The sequence below is a fragment of the Rhopilema esculentum genome, chromosome 6 (assembly GCF_057945365.1).
Source record: "Rhopilema esculentum isolate cy_ngs chromosome 6, ASM5794536v1, whole genome shotgun sequence".
NCBI classification, from domain to species: domain Eukaryota; kingdom Metazoa; phylum Cnidaria; class Scyphozoa; order Rhizostomeae; family Rhizostomatidae; genus Rhopilema; species Rhopilema esculentum.
Genome location: NC_142820.1, coordinates 12,948,006 through 12,967,155, shown reverse-complemented (window position 1 = coordinate 12,967,155; position 19,150 = coordinate 12,948,006). Strand labels below are relative to the sequence as shown.

Here is a 19,150-nt window from a genome sequence, read left to right as displayed (position 1 = left end):
ATGCAGCCCAAAAGTTCAGGATTGTGGTCATGGAATTCTGAGAGTAATGGCCAAGTTTGATCAACAGTGATTTCAAAGTGTGTTGATGTGACAACCTGAACTCTCAGAGTGCTACATCTCTTAATTCAAATGTTAGACAAATAAAAAAGAGGTAATTAATTGTTAGACAAACAAACCAGATTTTGTATTCTTTGTCTTTCTGTTTCTGGTGTATGATCAAATGACATTTGGTGAGCCTGGAAGTCTCTGCAGATGACAGCCCTTTGCAGAAAATAAAAACAGCAAATTTATATGGGACTTTCAAAGATAGAAAGGTGTACTGAGGGAGTGAGAGAAGGAGATGTTGAGAAGTCAAGAACGAAGGAAAGAAAGAAAGAAGAAAAGAGGGGAAGAAAGGAAGAAAAAGTAAATAAATAAATAAATAAATAAATAATAGGGAGAGAGATTGAGTCATGTTTAATCAAAGACCTTTGTGAGCAGATAATATCTCTTCTTTAAAAATACACACAAGCCTATTTTTGCTGAGGAAACAACCCTGCGCAGATCTTAGCTATGGGTCTCTGGCTGACTATGCTTAAAAATTAAAGAGCAGTATGTATCTGCAGATGACTTTTATGAGAATGAGGCTTTATTTAAAAAGCCTTCTGGAAATCAAGTGATACGACATAGAGTTTTGAAAATCCTGTGTTTCTTAAATGAGGCCAAAAGAAAATGAATGCCGTACCTACAATCACCAGCATTTGCAACAAAAAGTTTACCCAATGTAAACAGAGCAACTAATGCAGTGCAGCCACCATCAATATAGTAATCCAGTTTTTCACTCTTTATCCTTTCATCCTGAAGAGCGAATGAGGATAAATAATTTAATATTTTTTGATGAACCAAACAATGTCTTTAAAAAGTAAAAGTGAAAATGTTTTGAATGGTCAAGTACCACATTCCAAAAAAAAACTAGCTTAACAGTTGAGAGGTAGCAAATCTTCTGCAACACATTCTAAGTGTCTGAAGGTCAGTTGGTTCCTAGAAGGATGGTAGAAAGTGAATGGGCTGAAGTTACAGTTTCATCGTTTATCAAATTCAAAAGAGACTATGTATAGCAGATAACTGATTTAAAATGATTCATTCAAAATGACGAAATTAAAAACAACTGAAAAAGACGATAAAACAAATTGTGGCACAAATTCTTACAAATTCAACAAATGCTTGCTCCAGAGCACCAGCAACCAGTTTCTCTGCATTCACATCTTGAATAAGGCCATGGTTTAAATAATTCTTGGCCAACTCCTCTTTATCAAGAATCAGCATGTGAGCAATCTCATTCAACTTTTCCTGGATGTGCTCACGAAGCAGTGCACTAGCCATAAGCCCAGCTCCTATTCCAGCATGCCCGTCAAATATTCCAAAATATACACAGGGAATGGAATACTAATAAAATGGAAATATGAATAAATATATATATAGTTGACTGACATAAAAAAGATTTAATTGTAACTGTTTTAAATGATTAATTCAAGAAGTAAATGAAACAACCCTTTCCACAACTACTTTCTAGTCAAGACTACATAATAGTGTAAAGTGAATATGAAAAAAAAGTTAATTTTCTTAATCTGTAATAAGAAAACATACAGCCTGTGAATCTTTACCCTGTGTAAGTTTGTAAAGACAGCTATAAAACAATATAATTACATCACAAAGAGCAAGTTACTAAAAATCAGACCACACCAACATTTTCTTGCCAAACTTAGACAATAAGCAAAATTGATCGAGCAGAGAACTAAGGGTTGTGTCCACAAAAAAGTATTTGGAAATATATGATACTCATGGGGGTCTCATGTCAAACATCTGTAAGATGCAGACAGAAAATGTTTTCTGAGAAAAGTAAAACTTGCAGTCTATTATTATTTACAGTCTGCTTATCTGTGAACACAAGCTTTCCCATTGTAATTACCAAATTAATGCACCTTTTTAAAGCCTAAGTATGTAAAAAAAATTGGCTGCAATCAACAATGTGCCAAAATAGGTAAAATAGATTTTGAACTTGACTTATTTAGCACCTTTAGTTATGATGAAGTAATCGGAAAGTTTGATGACACATCATTGCTAAGAAGAACTTCTCATGCACTGAAAATCACAATTCATTTCTTCATTTTCTTAAGATGCTGATTGCAGTGATTATGATTATCCAAAGTTTTAATACGGATGTTTTCTGTTCTCTTACAGACTTAGATCTGGGAGCGAAGCTTGATAATAAACAGAATAGCCAGCACGAAGAAAAAAGCGACATCTTTATGTTTTGACATAAATCATTGTAACCAGCTTCAAAGGCATTCGACACATCGACTAATCAAATTGCGCACAGAGAAAAACATGTGAACGGTTTCCGCCTTTCTGCAAATCGACGAAACCCTAGAGTGGTTTCATGCTGGCTATTCTGTTCTTACAGTCTTATTGGAACCAGTAAAGAGGGAATGTGCAAGTAGATCTGGTGATACAAAAGATACATATTGTTTTCCATGTCTTTCTGCATTTTAAAAACCAGTGCATACATTTGATCATATCATTGTTTTTATTGTTAATCATTTGCAGGAACATTGCAAGCTCATCCCCCCCACAGAGTCACCAACCACTGTGCCCCTACTGAAGAAGGTCTTTTTTATCACTGAGGGTGTATTGCAAGAGGCTTATAAGCCATCCATATATTTTACCAAGAGAAGCTTAATCAAACATTATTCTGTTGTACTTTTGTTTTGACAATCATTTCAGTAGTAATAATTTATAACTAATTCTCACCAAAGTTTGTTTGTTTTACAACACACAAGAAAACTCAATTCAACATTGTCCAGTCTTTCATTTTTTCACAATGTAAACTAAGGAGAGCCATAGCTCTTGCCTCCATCTAGTCTCTCCTCGAATGCTCGAGGGAAGCTACAGATTGTTCTCATAAATTGCTCTAAAAGTAAATTGCTCTCATTGAAATAATGTTTTTCTTCTCACCTTTTCAAGCTCCTTTGGTGAATCCCAAAACTCTTCAGCAACTTTAATGAAAAATGACTCAACAACACTTTGATCTTCATTACGCTTATGGGTCTTTCCAGCATTGATGGTTCTAAATTTCAAAAAAGCTTCAATTATTAAAATGCAATGATATACTGTTGCTTTCTAGATTTGTTATGATTTTCAAAGACCACAATTTCACAAAAAATAAATCTTAAGTGAGCTAGGTTAAGATAGTTGCTGTTAAAGGATGCCTCTTTCTTGGCCAGACACTTTTTGGTCCATATTTTTTTAGCTGAAGTAAAACCAAATTAGCATTTGCTTCTTTTCTACCAGTTTCAGATTATTAGCAGGCATTGAGATTTCAAGGGATCATTCCCTGTGTAAAATGCCAATGAGACAAAGTGAAACAATAGGATGAGATAATAATTTATAATGGGTGGTGCCAGGTGGGGGGCCCAGCCCCCCTCCCCCCCACTTTCTTGCAAAAAGTGTTTTTGAGAGAAGAAAAAGAATAGAAAAAAATAGAAATAGAAGAAAAGAATGGTGAAATAAATCCTTTTTTACAGTATTGCTTTATTTAAAAGGAATAAGCTGCGGTCTATGGTGCCCCATAAAGTAATGAATTCCATTTTAAGACTGGAATTAATCAAACATAAAAAACCATGCCTTAAAATAGCAAAACTCTTGCAGAAAAGCACTGCAAGGAATATTCTGAAATGTATTTTAAGCTAACCTAGGGGGCATGGTTGCAAAAATTTTCTCCTAGCATTGCTCTCAAGGAAGCCTCCTCTTTAGATGTACCTAAGGACCCTACAACCTATTGCCGGCCTTCCAATATACTGCTACACATAACGAGTGCCCAATAAAATCATAGGCATAAAATATCATGAAAGTTTGTTTTTTAGTCTAATAACCTTATTAACCTCAGCCCCCTCACTTTGATTTTCTTGCCCCCCCCCCCTTATCCCTGGCATATTTGAGTTTTTTAGAACCAGGATTCAAACTCTCTAGAGGTTGCCATTGGCTGTGGCTGCTATGGTGACAAGGAAAAAAACTAGCATTTATCAGATATGAGTTAAATTGAGTTACATAGTTATGAAATTTTGTATGAATGCTGCTTATGGAGTAGTAAAGATTTGGAGACAACTAAAGAATACCATTTGGATACAATATCTGAAATGCTGATGCTCCTTCGCTTTGATTGCTTTATGGCATGGCCTATAAGAAATGCCTATCTAGCCAAGTTTCTGTTTTTAACTTGCTTCTTGTATAAAGTTGGAAACTTTCATTTGAGGTGGATTATGTTTAAAAATTCCAAAGGCTGATGTCCAAATTGTCTTATTTGTGACTGCAATAAGATTATATACATATTGAAGGGGGCTGTGCCCTTGCTTCCCACTTCTCCTTCAATAAGCTCCAAATAGTTTGAACCTTAAGCCATTCTCTAATACCACATATAAGCCCACAAATAAAAACCTTTAACAATCCATAATATGGCTTTGAAAAAAGACTTGTTTGCAGGACAATCATAATTTTTCATACATGAGCACCACTCTTTACAATACTGATCAAAGTTCTAGAAGTTCAGTCAGTGAATAACACCAGATATTTTCGTTAAACTATAAATTTTGAGAAAGACTGTCTTGGTCAACGTATTCAAACTGCAGAAACTCAAAATACTTACTCTGCATAGCCTGCGTCCATAGCCAGACATTTTTTTGGTCTCATTACAGGCCTGATTTCGTGATCCGCTGCAGCCATTGTTGCTTCCATGTCAAGCTCAAGGAAGTCAGGTCTTTTGTACGTGTATTTTGTTGGTAATTTGAATTTGGTATACGATGCCAGGCCTGGAGCTGAGCGATGTGGTTGGTCAAGGAATGCGGCAATAGCGCTGCCAGACCATTTCTTAAAAGCGCTGAAACTTGATGCAAACGCCATGGCGGAAAAATAACTGAAATATGCACCCTGATCAATCAATCTCAAAAACTAAATATAAACAAATATTTTTATATCGTAGCTGTTTCTCAGTTGCAACGATAAAAAGGTATTAATTGTCAAGGATACTGCCCAACCTGCCTTATTGTGCAAATACTTTAAAAAAGACGGCCTAAAAAATTACAGCTGCAGAATTTATATACGGAACCAAACTGAGGAACAAAAATGCGTCAGATAAAACCAAGTCCCGAGCACAGCGAATGCCTTTTTCATCAACAATTGCTTCCTTCCAGTTCCTTCTTCTGATAATCTAACCTCCAGCTAATCTTTTCCAAGTAAAAATGCAACTCATTGGTTGATTTTTTACATTCTCAAACAGCCTGGAGATTCCGAAACTTGTTCAATCAAGAAACGTAGCGCTGAATGAGCTCGTATTACAATGCATGACTTTTTTATTCAAAGTAAAGAAACATAGTTTTCCCTTCGACTGGCATTTTCAACTTTCCAAATGAGCGTCTTCCTTCTAGTCCACGTCCGTCCTATCGACCTCGTTTTCAACCGCTGCTTGCCAAAAAGATAACAAAAGAAAAAGATGAAAACGGAAAAACAGTATCGAGGAAGGAGATAGCCAAAGCAATAGAGTGACGTCACAGAAAACTATTTTTAGAACCTTTGAATTTTGAACACACAACGTAAAAGAATCTCAAAATATGCAAAATTGGTTCAGTGATTCGAAAACCGGGAGAGATATGGCCAGTCGTCTTTGTTTGTTCCACAATGCTACCCCCTTGTCCATAAAAGGGAGGGAGCTCTGTGTCGCCTTCCCCCCCTTTCCATTAACATTTTTTTATAAAAATATTTCTTTTTGTTGGAGATGAATCTGGGAGTCAAATAAAAGTGCATAAAAAATAAAAATTAAAACACTGCTGATATTGTAAGTTTCAAAATACATTTAAAGAACACATTTTGTTATGGAAACTGCAAAACCGAAGGATAAACGTTTTGAATCGTTTTTAATCAGTGGGTATTTGGCAGCATTTCTAAGAGACACTATTTAAACGTAAATATCCTATATACCAATCTGAACCTGAACAAACAAATAACAATTTTGCAAGCGTGAAGGATATCAGAAAAGAGAACTCAAACGTCACTGGCATCTGGCGGCAACAAATATTGAAGAGACTAGCCTAATTTTACAAGACTTATGCTCATCTTGTCAAATAGCAAGAACGTTATTGCGTTTTCAAAGAAAATTTTGGTAAGTATTCAGCAGAGGGACTTCCTATGGAGCGAAACACGGGCATCGACAATCTTTTGATAGGAAATGGAATTTGGATGAAAATCTCCCAGAATGCTTCAGGAGTTATGCTTCAGGCTTCGTTCAATACGATGGAAATTTTTTCGAATGTACAATAGGAAATAACAGAAAATTCGCAAATATCACACGGAAATGCGTACCGTTGGACCCCAAGCCCTCCACATCGCAATAGACTTTCTATTTGGCAATTGACATCTTCTTTTATCATACTGTTATACAGCTTTAACTTGAGAACTTGAGCTTCTGCAAATATTTTTATACTAACTCCACCCCCCTCACCCTAGCAATATCTTTGTGGTTGGCTACCAACCTGGCCATCGTCAAAAAGCATTCTTGCAGATCAAGGTAAAAACAAAAAAACAGCCTGATTTTGAAATATAAATATATGTAGACACCTTATCAACCCTCTAAGTACCATTTTCAATCTAAATAAATTTTAAGACGCAACAAGATTCAGCCGTTTTCAATCCAAAACTATTAAACTTCCAACCATCATGTGATCTATGAATGCAGAAAGACCACGGTAATTCACCAACCGGGCAAGTAGCCTGAAGGAAAATAAGTTGATGCAAATGAGAAGACACATTATGCGGAATTTATATTGCTGGGGAAAAGGATGAATTTAGAGCTTCCTTTCTAATTAGCAACTTTGTTTCCAGATGAGCACCTTTAGGGCAGCTTGATTCGACACCATTCGCCCGAATGATGCGAAGATGTTTGTCCGGATTCTCGATAAGAACTTTCTGAAGCCATAAAAACTGCTATCTGCGAAAAACATTATCCAAGCTTCCAAGGTTCCAAGCTTCCATATTGTTGGGGAGAACGGCCTTGCAGCTTACCAAACTTGCAACAAACGTTGCTGAACTACCGTTGTCTTTTCGACTTTTCAGATTCCCAGCCTCCTCAAAAATGGATTGTACAAAGAATAGAAGATAAATATGTTTTGATTTCAAATAGGCGAAAACTGATTAGGTTTTGTTGGCCCAAGCAAAAAATGTCCCTAAAGGTTCAGATACCAATGGAGTTCCAAAGTGATGACGTCACAAAAATGAAATACCTCTAAATGTGCAAAATCAGTCAGAGGCATTACAAATTGGCTTAGATATGGTCACATTAGCACAGGCTCTTGTCCCATCAACATCTGTATTTGATCTTGGTTCATAACTTTATGAACCAGGCCAGAAAAACAGTAATCCGCTAGCAGACATGAAATCTATTATCGGCCATATCTTGTCCTAATTTCAACATATCTAACTGATTTTGCATTTAGAGAGGTATTTTTTACCGTTCTTTCAGGTAATGTGTCAAATTAAGAAATTTTTAAAAACAGATTTTTGACGATGTCATATTTATTCACTCTATTAGATGTAGCTAAAAACCTAAATAAAGAAAACTGTAACAACTTGAGATCTAAAAAGAAACTTGATATCCCTACGACACACAGAAAGCAACGGCCTATTAAATCTGTTGAAACATTTTGAATAATTATCAGATCATGAGAAAATTCAAAGATTCAGGACAAACTCTAGCAACACGTAAAATAAACAATAAAATACTTAAGAATTTGAAACTCCAGCAAATTTTTGAAAATATTTTATACGCTAATGTCCTCCAATTTTTGAAAATAATGCTAACCTCATTTTAAGGCATTAATGTCAGTTTTAAAGAAAAAATTTCTCAAATCTTTTTGCGATCCATTGGAATTTAGAGGTTTCTGGCAAACGATACAAAGATATTAATCAATAAATCGCAATTGTAAGTCGTGACTCTTGAACCTTGAGAGATTTCTTGGCAAATATCTCGTAACAGAATTATAGAAAGGAATCTGATTGGTGGAAATAAACCTGCCAGCCACAAAGTGACCAATCAATTAAGGAGATGTGGTTACACCAGTCACGTGGATTCTTAAGTGTCACGACTCAGAGTCACATGATCATACGCAGACGAGGCTTTTCTTGTCTACAGCAGAGGCCAGATATTTTAGGCTAAAACTAACGGACAACAAATATTGGTTCACAATTTCGAAGAAAATAAATACGGAAGTCAACACACGCCTGTCCATTTGACCAGCTTGAAAACACCCCAGCTAATTGCCGCAACGAGAAAGGCTCTAAAAGTGTATTTGAAAATCTTTGAACTCGCAGATGGCTTGGGAACCCTAAAAAATAAAACATGGCAAATAAGAACTTGTGATAAAAACTTCTATTTATCAATATTGTAATTTTTTAACAAACCCCTTAATGCTGGGCCTGCACCACAGGGGGGCAGGGGGCCCCGCTAAATAAAAGTACACATTTTCTTAATATTTTTTTACTAAATAAAAGATCCAAATCAGCTCAGACCATTCATATAGATTAGCCTGTAGATAACAACAAACACATTGAACCACAATAACAGCTACATACATTTAAAACATATATAACATATATATTACAAAGACAGAAAAAAGTATTATAATTAACAAAGATTCTAATCAATTACAATTATTATTCGAAGAGGTAATACATAAAATCTTTATCATTACTTCCTCATGGGCTATAAAGAATTACGACTCTTTAAAAATACTTTGCCTTGTTTAATGGAAGGACTGGAAACTTTAACGTCATCTTAGTATTTACTGGAAACAGGAATAATAGCGATGGGAAGTCTTATAAAAGTTCATAAAGAAAAAGTTATAAGTTTGAAAAATCGACCGAACTCTTTATGTAAATGGAAAATCTCAATCAAGAAGCTTCTATGGCACAACTTGATTGTCCCACAATGAGCCAAATTCTCGAAGTCTCATTTAAAGCTTTTAGTTCTGTTAGTGATTCTATAAACCCCTTGTCAAACTAGGATAAAAAAATAAAGGCACTGTTGCAGGATAAAGTATTTTGACAATGTTCAAATAATAAAAAATTTGATCCAGTATTATGATGTAAGTCGTTAAAGGCATAGAGAGTTGTACTCGAATAAGCCCCCCCCCCCCTCCTTCGAATAAGTCCCCCCGTCGAATAAGCCTCCCCTTTGAATAAGCCCCTACCTTTGAAAAAGCCCTCCCTTGAATAAGCCCACACTATAAATTTATTCTTGTAAAATTATCCCTCGTCCCCCATGAACTGAGTGAGGTACTGCCTCGACAGCAATAGGTCCCAATATATCTGCATTTTAACTTTACTGACCAGCCACAGAAAGTGGAAAAAAATTTACCCTGGTTATTTTGTTTTGGCTACTGCTGAATAAGCTCCCTCTTCGAATAAGTCCCCCCTTCGAATAAGCCCCCCCCCCCACTCGAATAAGCCCCTACCCCCAAAATGTGTCTTGCAAAATAAGCACCTGGAGGCTTATTCAAGGATTTACAATAGTAGTTAGTTAGTTCTCAAAGACATGTTGGCAAGAGTCACGAGAGCTATGTTGTGGGAATGTGTGTCGATGTGTTCGATCCAGCGGTACATGAGGTAGACTTTGTCCATGTACAGAAGACCCCGGGTATAGTCACATCAAACGTTGCTTGAAATTCTGAGACAGGAAGCGGAGTGTGATTGTGAATGGAGCAAAATTGGTTAGTTTTCCGTACGTGGGTCTTAATTTCATGTCACTGAAAACGGTTAAGAGGAATGACTATAAACGGAGTCAACTGTATACCCAGAGGCTATCTGCGAGCGCAAAGACAATGACTTACTTTAGTAAATCCACCATATCGACGTGTTTACCGAAATTCTCTTTGATGCCATTTAAGTGGCCGAGTCCTACGACCCCAACGACTACAGCCGGTTCGTGTCCACATATTGCTGAAATGAAAAAATTTAAATATAAGATTGGAAGGAAAATGTCCCATTGAAGGTTTCTCAGCTAAAGACTCTTCATTTTTAATTACTAGAGGGAGATTACCTTTTTTGAAATGGTTGAAATTTTTAGGCATTACATTTAAATATAATAAACAATAAAAAATAAATATGACAGACAGCTATCACTTTGCGAACTGACAATAAAGATTTGGATGGAACTGAGAAAAATGCAATTTACTGATATATTGAAAGCCTTTTCCCGTAAACATTATGAAAAAAAAATGTATTTCTTATACTGTGGCAATTGTAGCGACACCGCTATTTACAACATTTCAGATCACAAAATTGCCGATCATGCAGGAGATGGAAAAGTCGATGCAATCATCAAATAAAAAGCTGAAAGCTTTGTAAATAGTTACAGAAACAAACTTTAACAAACTTTTCGACTTCTTGTTAAATGTGTACAATAAAGCTTTACGGTAAGGGGGAAAACCTCGCAAGAACTTGCAAGGTTGGTGCGTAATTCGTAATAATTCGAAATTAGTGAAAGCACGCCTGCCATTTGAGTAACCATGGATGGTTTTGGACAATGAAAATGCAAAATGATATAAGGGACAGGGGGCAAAAAATATGAAAATTCTATTATCTCAAAAATGAAAAAAAACATGAGCGATCTCCTACCTCCAGTCTCGTCAACAATAGGCACAGGTCTTGCTGCCTTGCGCAATGTGTGAGCCATGTAAAGATCCCTCTCATTCACAAACACTTTTGTCAGCATCGGATAATCCCCTGTCATTTCTTTTAAAATTTCTGCTAGCATGTCTTTTTGCTTGAATTTTTCGATGTCCTCTTTGCTAAAAAAATATTTCGATGTTCTCTTATGTTTTTCACATAACACACTAAAATTCTTTATCCAGATTTTCAAACTATGAATGCAAGAGGACAAGAAATCTAACTAGCTGTTAGTAGGGATACAGAACATCCCTGCAAAGAGGACCCGTTTTCAAGAGTCAGACAAGGGTCAGATTGTTCTTTGTCGTATTTCAAAAAATGCATATGGTCATTTAGAATCAAAGATTCTTATCTCAAAGGATATTTTTCATGCATTTGGGAGAGAAACGAACAAAGAATCTTATAAAAAAATACTTCAATTCAATTTTTTCTTTAAGACACAAAGTTATATAAAGATAAAGTATACAGTTAATTTCTAAGTGGACTATCATCAGAAATGATCCTTGGTCATTGTGAAAAGTTTCATTCATAAGAGGAACCCTATGTATTCCTTAGCCTGAAAACGGTTCTTAAATACAAGATGCTTTATAAAACAAAGGCAGCCTGTGAGTTCTTTGATTTCACAAGAATGTTGTGTCTTCGTCTTTCTATGGCAAATCAAGCTGTCCTACATCATCATAAATTTGCGCTTCTTTATCAATCTATTTCATATGTGAACAGAATACAAAAGAAATACTATATATTTTTGACGATTTTCGGGCGTATTTTAAAGTGCTGCTTTGTAAAAAGCTTTTTTGTTAAGCTTTAAAACTCCAAACTTCATAACACGACTTATTGAGCTTAGTTTAGGATATACCATCACAAGTTTGATCCTGATAAAATGTTGATAAAATTGTTTTTGCTTTTATTTCAGATCTGATGAAAATATATGCAGTAAAAACTTATTAGGAATTAGACCACAAAAATCGCTCTGGATTAAAACTTCTCAGTCGCCAATCACGTTCAAAACTCTTGCAAAACTTGTAAAATCAATGTCACGAGCACTAGAACTTTGTAAAATCGACGTTTGCAGACTAAGATACTGGTTCTTTATCCAAATTATACACCAAAAATTCAGTACAATGAATTACAATTACAATTTAGTACAAACAATTAAGATCCCCATTCAAAACAATTTCAAAGAAGATCCAGAAAAACAGGCTCGCAGCATGCCTTTGTAGTTGCTTAATATAAAATTTGGATGCTGCTTTACAATGACTGAAGCTCTACGCAATCAATCAAAGTTCCTTATGCATGAAAGATAATTTCTCCAGATTTTTTCAAAGCTTTCAAAAGCCAGCTCACCTTATAGGGTCTCGAGACGTGAGCAAACACCAACCCATTTTCAATTTTTGCCAGAACGATAAAGCAGCCATTGCTCTACTGAGTGTGATCTGGAAAAACGAAACAAAACGATGAAAACAAAAATTACACGTGATCTATCAGCATATTTTAATACCTTTACCAAGAAACCCTTTACTAAATGCTATTTTCAGTCCTGTTTTTTAAAGGGATCGTGCCATCGACTGTGAACAAGGGGCAGCAATGTCAAGATATTCCCCTCACACCACCTCTAGTCCACATAGAGGCAAAATCGCTGAAGATGCTGTTTTAATTGTACATTTTTGTTCAACGTTTTATCTACATAACAATTTGGGCTAATAAAAATCTATTTATCAGCGACAAGTTGGAGGGGGGCATCGCCCCCTTTGTACGTTTCATTTGACACTGCTCCAACTGGTCCCTTTTACCCTGTCCGCAATCCTTCTTTCGTTAATTTGTGTGCTTATCTTAAGCCACATCTGTCTACGCTGTCTTTGTTAATATCGAAATTACAATTTAACCATCGCTTTTTCACTGGCTCAAAGGCAGTGCAAAGCGTTAATGCCAAAGCTTGAAAAGGCACTGCCGTCAATAAACGATGGGTCTTATGCATACTTGCAGATTTATTTTAAACTTGGTTTGCTGGCTAAGTTAACCTCCCTCTCCTCAATCTTTACATCAAGGCAACATGAGCTCTGGATCTGTCCAAAATACACAATTTCAAATGAAAACAAAAGAGCCAGGTCGAGTAAAAGTTTTTTAAGTATCTAACCAAAAGCTGTCAAAGAATGTAAGAATAAATGCGTTTTAGAGTTCAAATGTTTAAAATTCAGAATACTTGTTTGAATTTTTTTAGTTTCATTAAAGCTAATATTCTGAGTCTTGAACTTTGTAAACACGTTAATGGTATGAGCTCCATCCAATCATACATTCTTAGACAATTTTTAACTTTGCTGCTATGTTTCTGAAAATGACCATCTAACAGGAAACTTTCAACGTGAAAAAACAGCCTACAAAAAATATTGTGCGGTTTTAGCTTGAACATGGCGCGAAACATAACAAAACAGCGGCATAAACGAAGTAAATGGTACAGGCATGGAGTATCAATCACTAAAGCGCATTATAAAAACAGGTGTTGTAATAAATATTAAAGTTTCCTTGAAACACGTGCTTCCTACCTGAACAGGGCGGTCACCAAGTAAGACTTGACAACCTGGAATCTTCTTGGCCTAAATAAATAAAAGTAAAAAGTTAAAAAAGGTTTCGATTAAAAGGAAGATAACCAAATAAACATTTGATACCGCGAACCGTGCCGTCGGAAGTAAATTCATATTGAGGGGAGGGAGGTCTGTCCATTGTATTCCTCCTCATTCAGTACATTGTTTGAAGGAAATATACTACAGTTTGACAATTATTGGGGGGCTTCGACATCAAGTGGGCACGGAAAAATGGAAATATAACATACTAATAAAAAGTACTTTTCATCCTCAAAGAATAAACATCGGATAATGAAAGGTAAGCATAAATAAGTTGCAGATCGAAAGTAGCGAGAAAGGAAGAATGGCGTGTTCCATTGGCACCTTTTATTCACCTTGCCAAAGATTAAAATGCTGACAAAAAAGAAAAGGTGTAGCAACAAGGAACAAATCAAACGTCGCATTCTTCTTGTAACGTTATTTTTGACCCTTAATTGGACAGGGGTGCCGCTGAGAGGGGATCGGGGTGGCTCAGCCTCCCTTGATGGAATTTGGAGAGATTTTGAGATGACACAGCCACCTTTTAACAGGTCAGTATATTTTTATTTGGGCGAATTTCTTACTTGGCAAACAGAATTAACCCTTTAGCATGCTATCAATTCCATGAATGGGCAACTTCTATCAGCCAGTTAGTGTCGGTGAATGGTTTGAATGACTTCATAATCTCTAATATAAAACCAGGTATATTGAATATGACCGTGGGTGTGGTCTTGGGCAGTTCAGTGGTAGACATTTGGGGGGGTGAGGGGGGCGACCGCCCCCCCCCAATACTTTAGAGGACGATGGTCTTTTGTTCTAAAACAATGGGAAATGTGACCTCATCTTATTAAAACAAGGGAGGTGTTTAATGGAAGGCTGCCATTTGAAAGAGGCAATGTGGTACTTAAGACAGGTCAAAAAATATATGAGCTGACAGAAACGTGTCTCGGTGAAATTGTGATAAAAATTTGCAAGACAGCATTGAGATATCTGAAAAACTTTGCTTACCTCTTTGACTGCCCTTCTGAATTCTCCACCAGGTGCCATTCCAAGCTGTTTTGTCAGGTGGGCAGACATGCTCAATAGAAGGAGCTGCATTACTCCTCCAACAAATCCACTCTAGAAAAAATTAACCACAATACAAAAGAAAAAAAAGAGAAAATTAACCACAATACAATAGGCAGCTGTATTAGCTTCAGTTTCAATTCAGCACTGAAATGCTTCAATCAATTAAAATAAACATTATGAAAAATAACATGATATGTGTCACTTAGGATATACTGACAAGCTGGCAAATAGAGCTTTAGAGTAAAGTATCCCTGGTTTTATCAATTGATAGATCTCTATGATAACAATAACTGAAGATAAATTATCAATGTGAGGTGTACAAAGAAGGGTAAAGGTGCAAGGAATTGAGCCCTGGCAAGAACAGTTAGGGGTATAGCACGTGTTAACTACTAAAGAACAATTCAAGAACATCAAAAACAACTTCTAAGGCTGTTGGTGTGTACACTGAAAAGATCTTTAAAAAAGAATCCAGCTGCACTTTGATTTGTTATTCTTCCTGTTTCTAACATTCATTGGTCAGGAAATAGAAACAGACAAAACATTCTATAGGACTTGCAGCTGTTTAATTTCCATGCAGTTGAATGAGTTACCAACAGACTTTCATTTATAGGCACTTCTTACGAACTTTAATGTAAATGAAGTATTTAATGCTTTTCAGAACTGAAATTCAATACCCATTAGCATGAATGTCAATGCAAATCCAACCTTTAAAGTGCCACTGACATGAAATATAAAAAAACGTCATAAAATCAATTTATTACATTTTATTTTAGAGTTGACTGTTCTGAATTATTTCCTGCAAATCTTTTTGTTAACATCATTTTTTCAAGCTCCAAATTACTGGTTCAAATAAAAAAACACGGCTAAATGTTCTGGAACTCGTGACGTATTCTGGTGTACACCGGCAAGGTCAGCCAATTGCATACCTTTGAAGGGTGGCAGAGATCGGGTTTGGCAAAAAAGAGCCTAAAGACGGCAAATATTGATGTGCTGGTGTACTAAATTATACTCAATCGCAGAATCAAAGCATAAAAAGACATAGGACCGGTTACAATCCGATGTCTTCGTCTGCCCGGTGACCCAAAACACATATAAGATACAAGACTTATAACAGCCCTACGTCCCTACCAAGTTTTAATTGATTTTGAACAGTTTTATGGAAGTAATTCAAGGGGGAAACAGACTTCCGATATCGCTCTTGTATAGCTTGAACGAGGGGCGTTTCAGATATTCTCAAAAAACCAGAAAAAAACAAGAAGGGCCTAAAAACATCTTGGCATGTTAATGTTGGCAACTCTAAAAAATTTCAACAGGTATGCAAATGTATTAGGGGTCGATTTAGCTGTCTTACTTTGGCTCTAGTGTTGGAGATCAGCTCATATCAGGTTATGAAGTTTCATCTCGAATGTCAATTTACAGGAGCATTTAGGCCAGGTCAAACAAAAATTTTGAAGATCCTGATTACCTTAAGATTTAAAATTTGTCTCAATTAGAAAAAATAAAAAAAGGTAATAGAAAATCGATCAGATTTTTCACTTTAAAATAGCACTTTATCCATCTTTATTCTGCTACCTTTATCCAGATATAAAATTCGACTGATTAGCTAAGGTTTGGCTTTGCCACCACATGTTCACTGGTCACCAGAGGAAGGTGGTAATGGAACATTCTGATCGGGTTGTAACATCATTTCCACAGTCGTGTCTTCTCAAAACTTGTTCTCTCACTTCTGATATGACTTCCTTATCGTTAGATGAAATGTTTAAATCTGGAAATTCCTATCCGACCTTAAGTTGCTGGAAATTTTCTAGGCTCTGTTGGGGTTTTGTAGCTATCAACCATAGAATAACACACCAGAATGCATCACTCTGCCCAGACTCTTTTTGAAAAACCTCTTATGACTCAACCCCCCCAACCCCCCCCCCCCCCTCCTCAAAAAAAATAAACTTATGGCCCTTATTTTGAAAAAATATTTGCAGATATTAAATCAGTGATGTTTGCTTCCTTAAAACAAACTTTTGGTGGCAAAATTTTGACTTTTATGTCAGTGGGGCACTTTGACTAAATTTGAACTTTGATATGCATGAATTCGATTTAAGAAAACTGAAGCAACATATACATATAATTGATCCCTATAACAGATATAAGCTTACTCAATACAATTTGAATATAATCCGTTTTGTGTTTGTGGCTACCTAGGATCTGAAGGTAGTTGTAGGACACTGATAAGCAATGCTTATCGAGAAGTGTCCTGGTCCTTCCTCTCGATGTGACCACACCTCGTGATTCCAACACCTGAAATTACAGGAACTGGTGACTGTCCTCAATCTAGGTGAAAGTTTGGTCATGTCAAGGACTCCAAAACCAGACCCTAGCCACTGTGACATTGGCATCCTCACAACAAGAAACATGAAACATAAAACATGAAACAAATACCAAAAAGTAACAAATTTTGATTTTCATAATCACCTCTTTAATTGCCATTTTCAGTTTTGCCATGCTGATGTCTTTTGCTTCCCTCAACAAAGTCTCTTCATCATACTGGATTATGCTAACTCTTCCTCCGCACAGCTCAACCATAACAACATCTGGACATACTGTCTGTATAGTCTAAAATATTGCAGGAATATACAAGTTAAGATTCTCTATAAAAACTAAATATATATTAAGTTTTATGCTTAGTTACCATATTTCAGACCTTTACTTTGCAAAAATTATTGAAAGTGGAACAATTTTCAGGTTTCTTGTAAGAGCAAGAAATTTGTACTGCTCAGTAAGAAAAAAGACCTACAATCCCTGCCAAATTCAGCAATCCCTGCCAAATTCAGTAATCCCCATCTTTCTCTAAAAACAAAGTTCATTACTATAGAAAAAAGAAAGAGGCTATGAAGTATATTTTTTCTTATGGCTTGTATGATATCATTCTATACATTCAACATTGCTTTTGAGGAAAAGGGGGAGAAAAGCATAGCACAAAATATTGGGTGTCCCCAGTAATTTTGACAGTGATTGTACCAGAGATTGATTTTAGAGCTTTCCAGAGTTCAAAGACCTTTAAGTGATGTCAATGGAAGTAAAAAACATATTAAGTTTTACAGTTTTGAAGCCTTATCATCAGATAATAGGCCTTTGATAATGGACACTACAAAAAACAGATGATTCTTTTTCATCAAACTTTCATTTCATTTCTGTTGCTTTATAAAAACAACTTTGGTGCAAATGAAATCTCCTTGGATTCACTGTTAACACATGGTTAATATCTCTATATCACTGTTTCTAATTTTAATCCTTATTGAAAGGTCTTAATCAAATAAAAATTAATCTGATTGCACTTAGAACAAAATAATTAGGCATTTTACCTGGCTAACGTCTTCTTGACTTGCCATGCTGAAATGTGCAGTTCCCACAACATATATCTTACATCCATCATCTGTTTCAATTTTAACCACATTATCCGATAACTCAAAGTCAGTGTGTGTAGATCTTTCCATTATGCGTGCAGAGTGAGCCATGGACATTTCCATGCAGTTTTGGCACCTGCAAGGTCCACCATCCTGATGTACCATTGCTTCTGCTTCCTCAATGTCATGTCCTATGATTAAAAGAATTGTCCTATCAACAACTTTACTTGACAACTAAACTCCAAACCTGGTATTTATTGGGTACAAAAGCATTTTTCTACTTAAACTTTATGCATTGAAATGAATACTCAGCCAAGAAAATACTTGGAAGTGTAGAAAAAAAATCATCTTTTCATAACTAATTATAAAAATATCACAAAAATATTTGAATCAACAGCTCAATTATTTCTTTGTCTTAATAAATTAAAACAATTCAATATAAGTAAAATTAAAGGATAATAACCATTTAACAAGCTACAGGATTTTTAACAATGAATACAGAAAGGTAATTTTTAGGTTCTTACATGAACCCCTATTCATTTCAACCCCTTCCCCCTCTTATTCTTGTTTTTCAAACAATAATGAAAAGCAGGCATAACATAAACTGTTCTGCAGTTAAAATGAAGACAATGAGTTCATGCTTTATTTAGGGTGTATATCGAATATTAATTGTTCTTAAAAAATTTTCAAACTTCACCATTTTATCTCAAAAGGAAAGAAATAAAAAAATTTGGTTTACTTAATGCCCAGAAACATCTAATTCCTGTATATAATTAGCTTGATGAATATTTTCAAAAAGCATTTTCAACATATCTCAAAAGAACCTACTAAGCAAATTACTAACCTGAAAAAGATTCCCAAGAGGAAGTCTCGTCGCTTCCATTGGCAAACTCGTAGCTTTCGGTGCTTTCAGCGTTATCCGTACCATTTGCATCAACTAACACCGTTTCATTATTGTCATCGAAATGTTGTGCCATTTGATCAGCAATTTCTGTGTCATGTTTTTTATCATCTGTTGAGGCTAGGCCATCTACATTCTGCTCGGCTGCTACCGCAATCTTCTCGGTTATACTGACTTCATCCCGATCTATTTCTTCGTCGGCGTTGTAATTCGTTTCTGTTTTTTGTGCATCAGAGCCTTCTCTGTCGTCCCGTACATTTTCGCCTTCCATTAAGCTAAAATACTTAAACTTCTTAAAAGGTTTATGGCCTTCGCTGGAAGATTATTTGCAGCTTTCCAGCAAAAAATTTATGCGTTTACTTAGGCCATCCAATTAAATAGACAGAACACAAAATTAACTCATTGAAGTTGTTGTTGTTTTCGAACATTCTGGGTTC

The 19,150-nt window shown here is 35.8% G+C and overlaps 2 protein-coding genes across 2 annotated transcripts; both read right to left on the bottom strand.

The window, feature by feature from the left end:
* Positions 1-176: 176 nt before the first annotated feature.
* Positions 177-5,511, bottom strand: LOC148960149 (protein phosphatase 1H-like; the record flags this gene model as incomplete). The annotated part of the gene is given in 5 exon segments (XM_089108933.1): positions 177-261; positions 725-837; positions 1,189-1,425; positions 2,995-3,106; positions 4,682-5,511. Coding segments are annotated over 5 exon segments (801 nt in total), but the record flags the coding sequence as incomplete, so codon positions are not given.
* Positions 5,512-6,618: 1,107 nt separating this feature from the next.
* On the bottom strand, positions 6,619-19,109 carry LOC148960148 (traB domain-containing protein-like). Its single transcript, XM_089108934.1, has 9 exons — positions 18,657-19,109; positions 17,771-18,003; positions 16,881-17,021; positions 14,355-14,465; positions 13,290-13,340; positions 12,094-12,182; positions 10,699-10,871; positions 9,912-10,020; positions 6,619-8,408 (listed from the first exon to the last, which is right to left on the bottom strand). Exons 1-9 carry the CDS (start codon positions 18,982-18,984, stop codon positions 8,294-8,296), a joined length of 1,350 nt encoding a protein of 449 aa, XP_088965060.1. The 5' UTR covers positions 18,985-19,109; the 3' UTR covers positions 6,619-8,293.
* Positions 19,110-19,150: the final 41 nt, after the last annotated feature.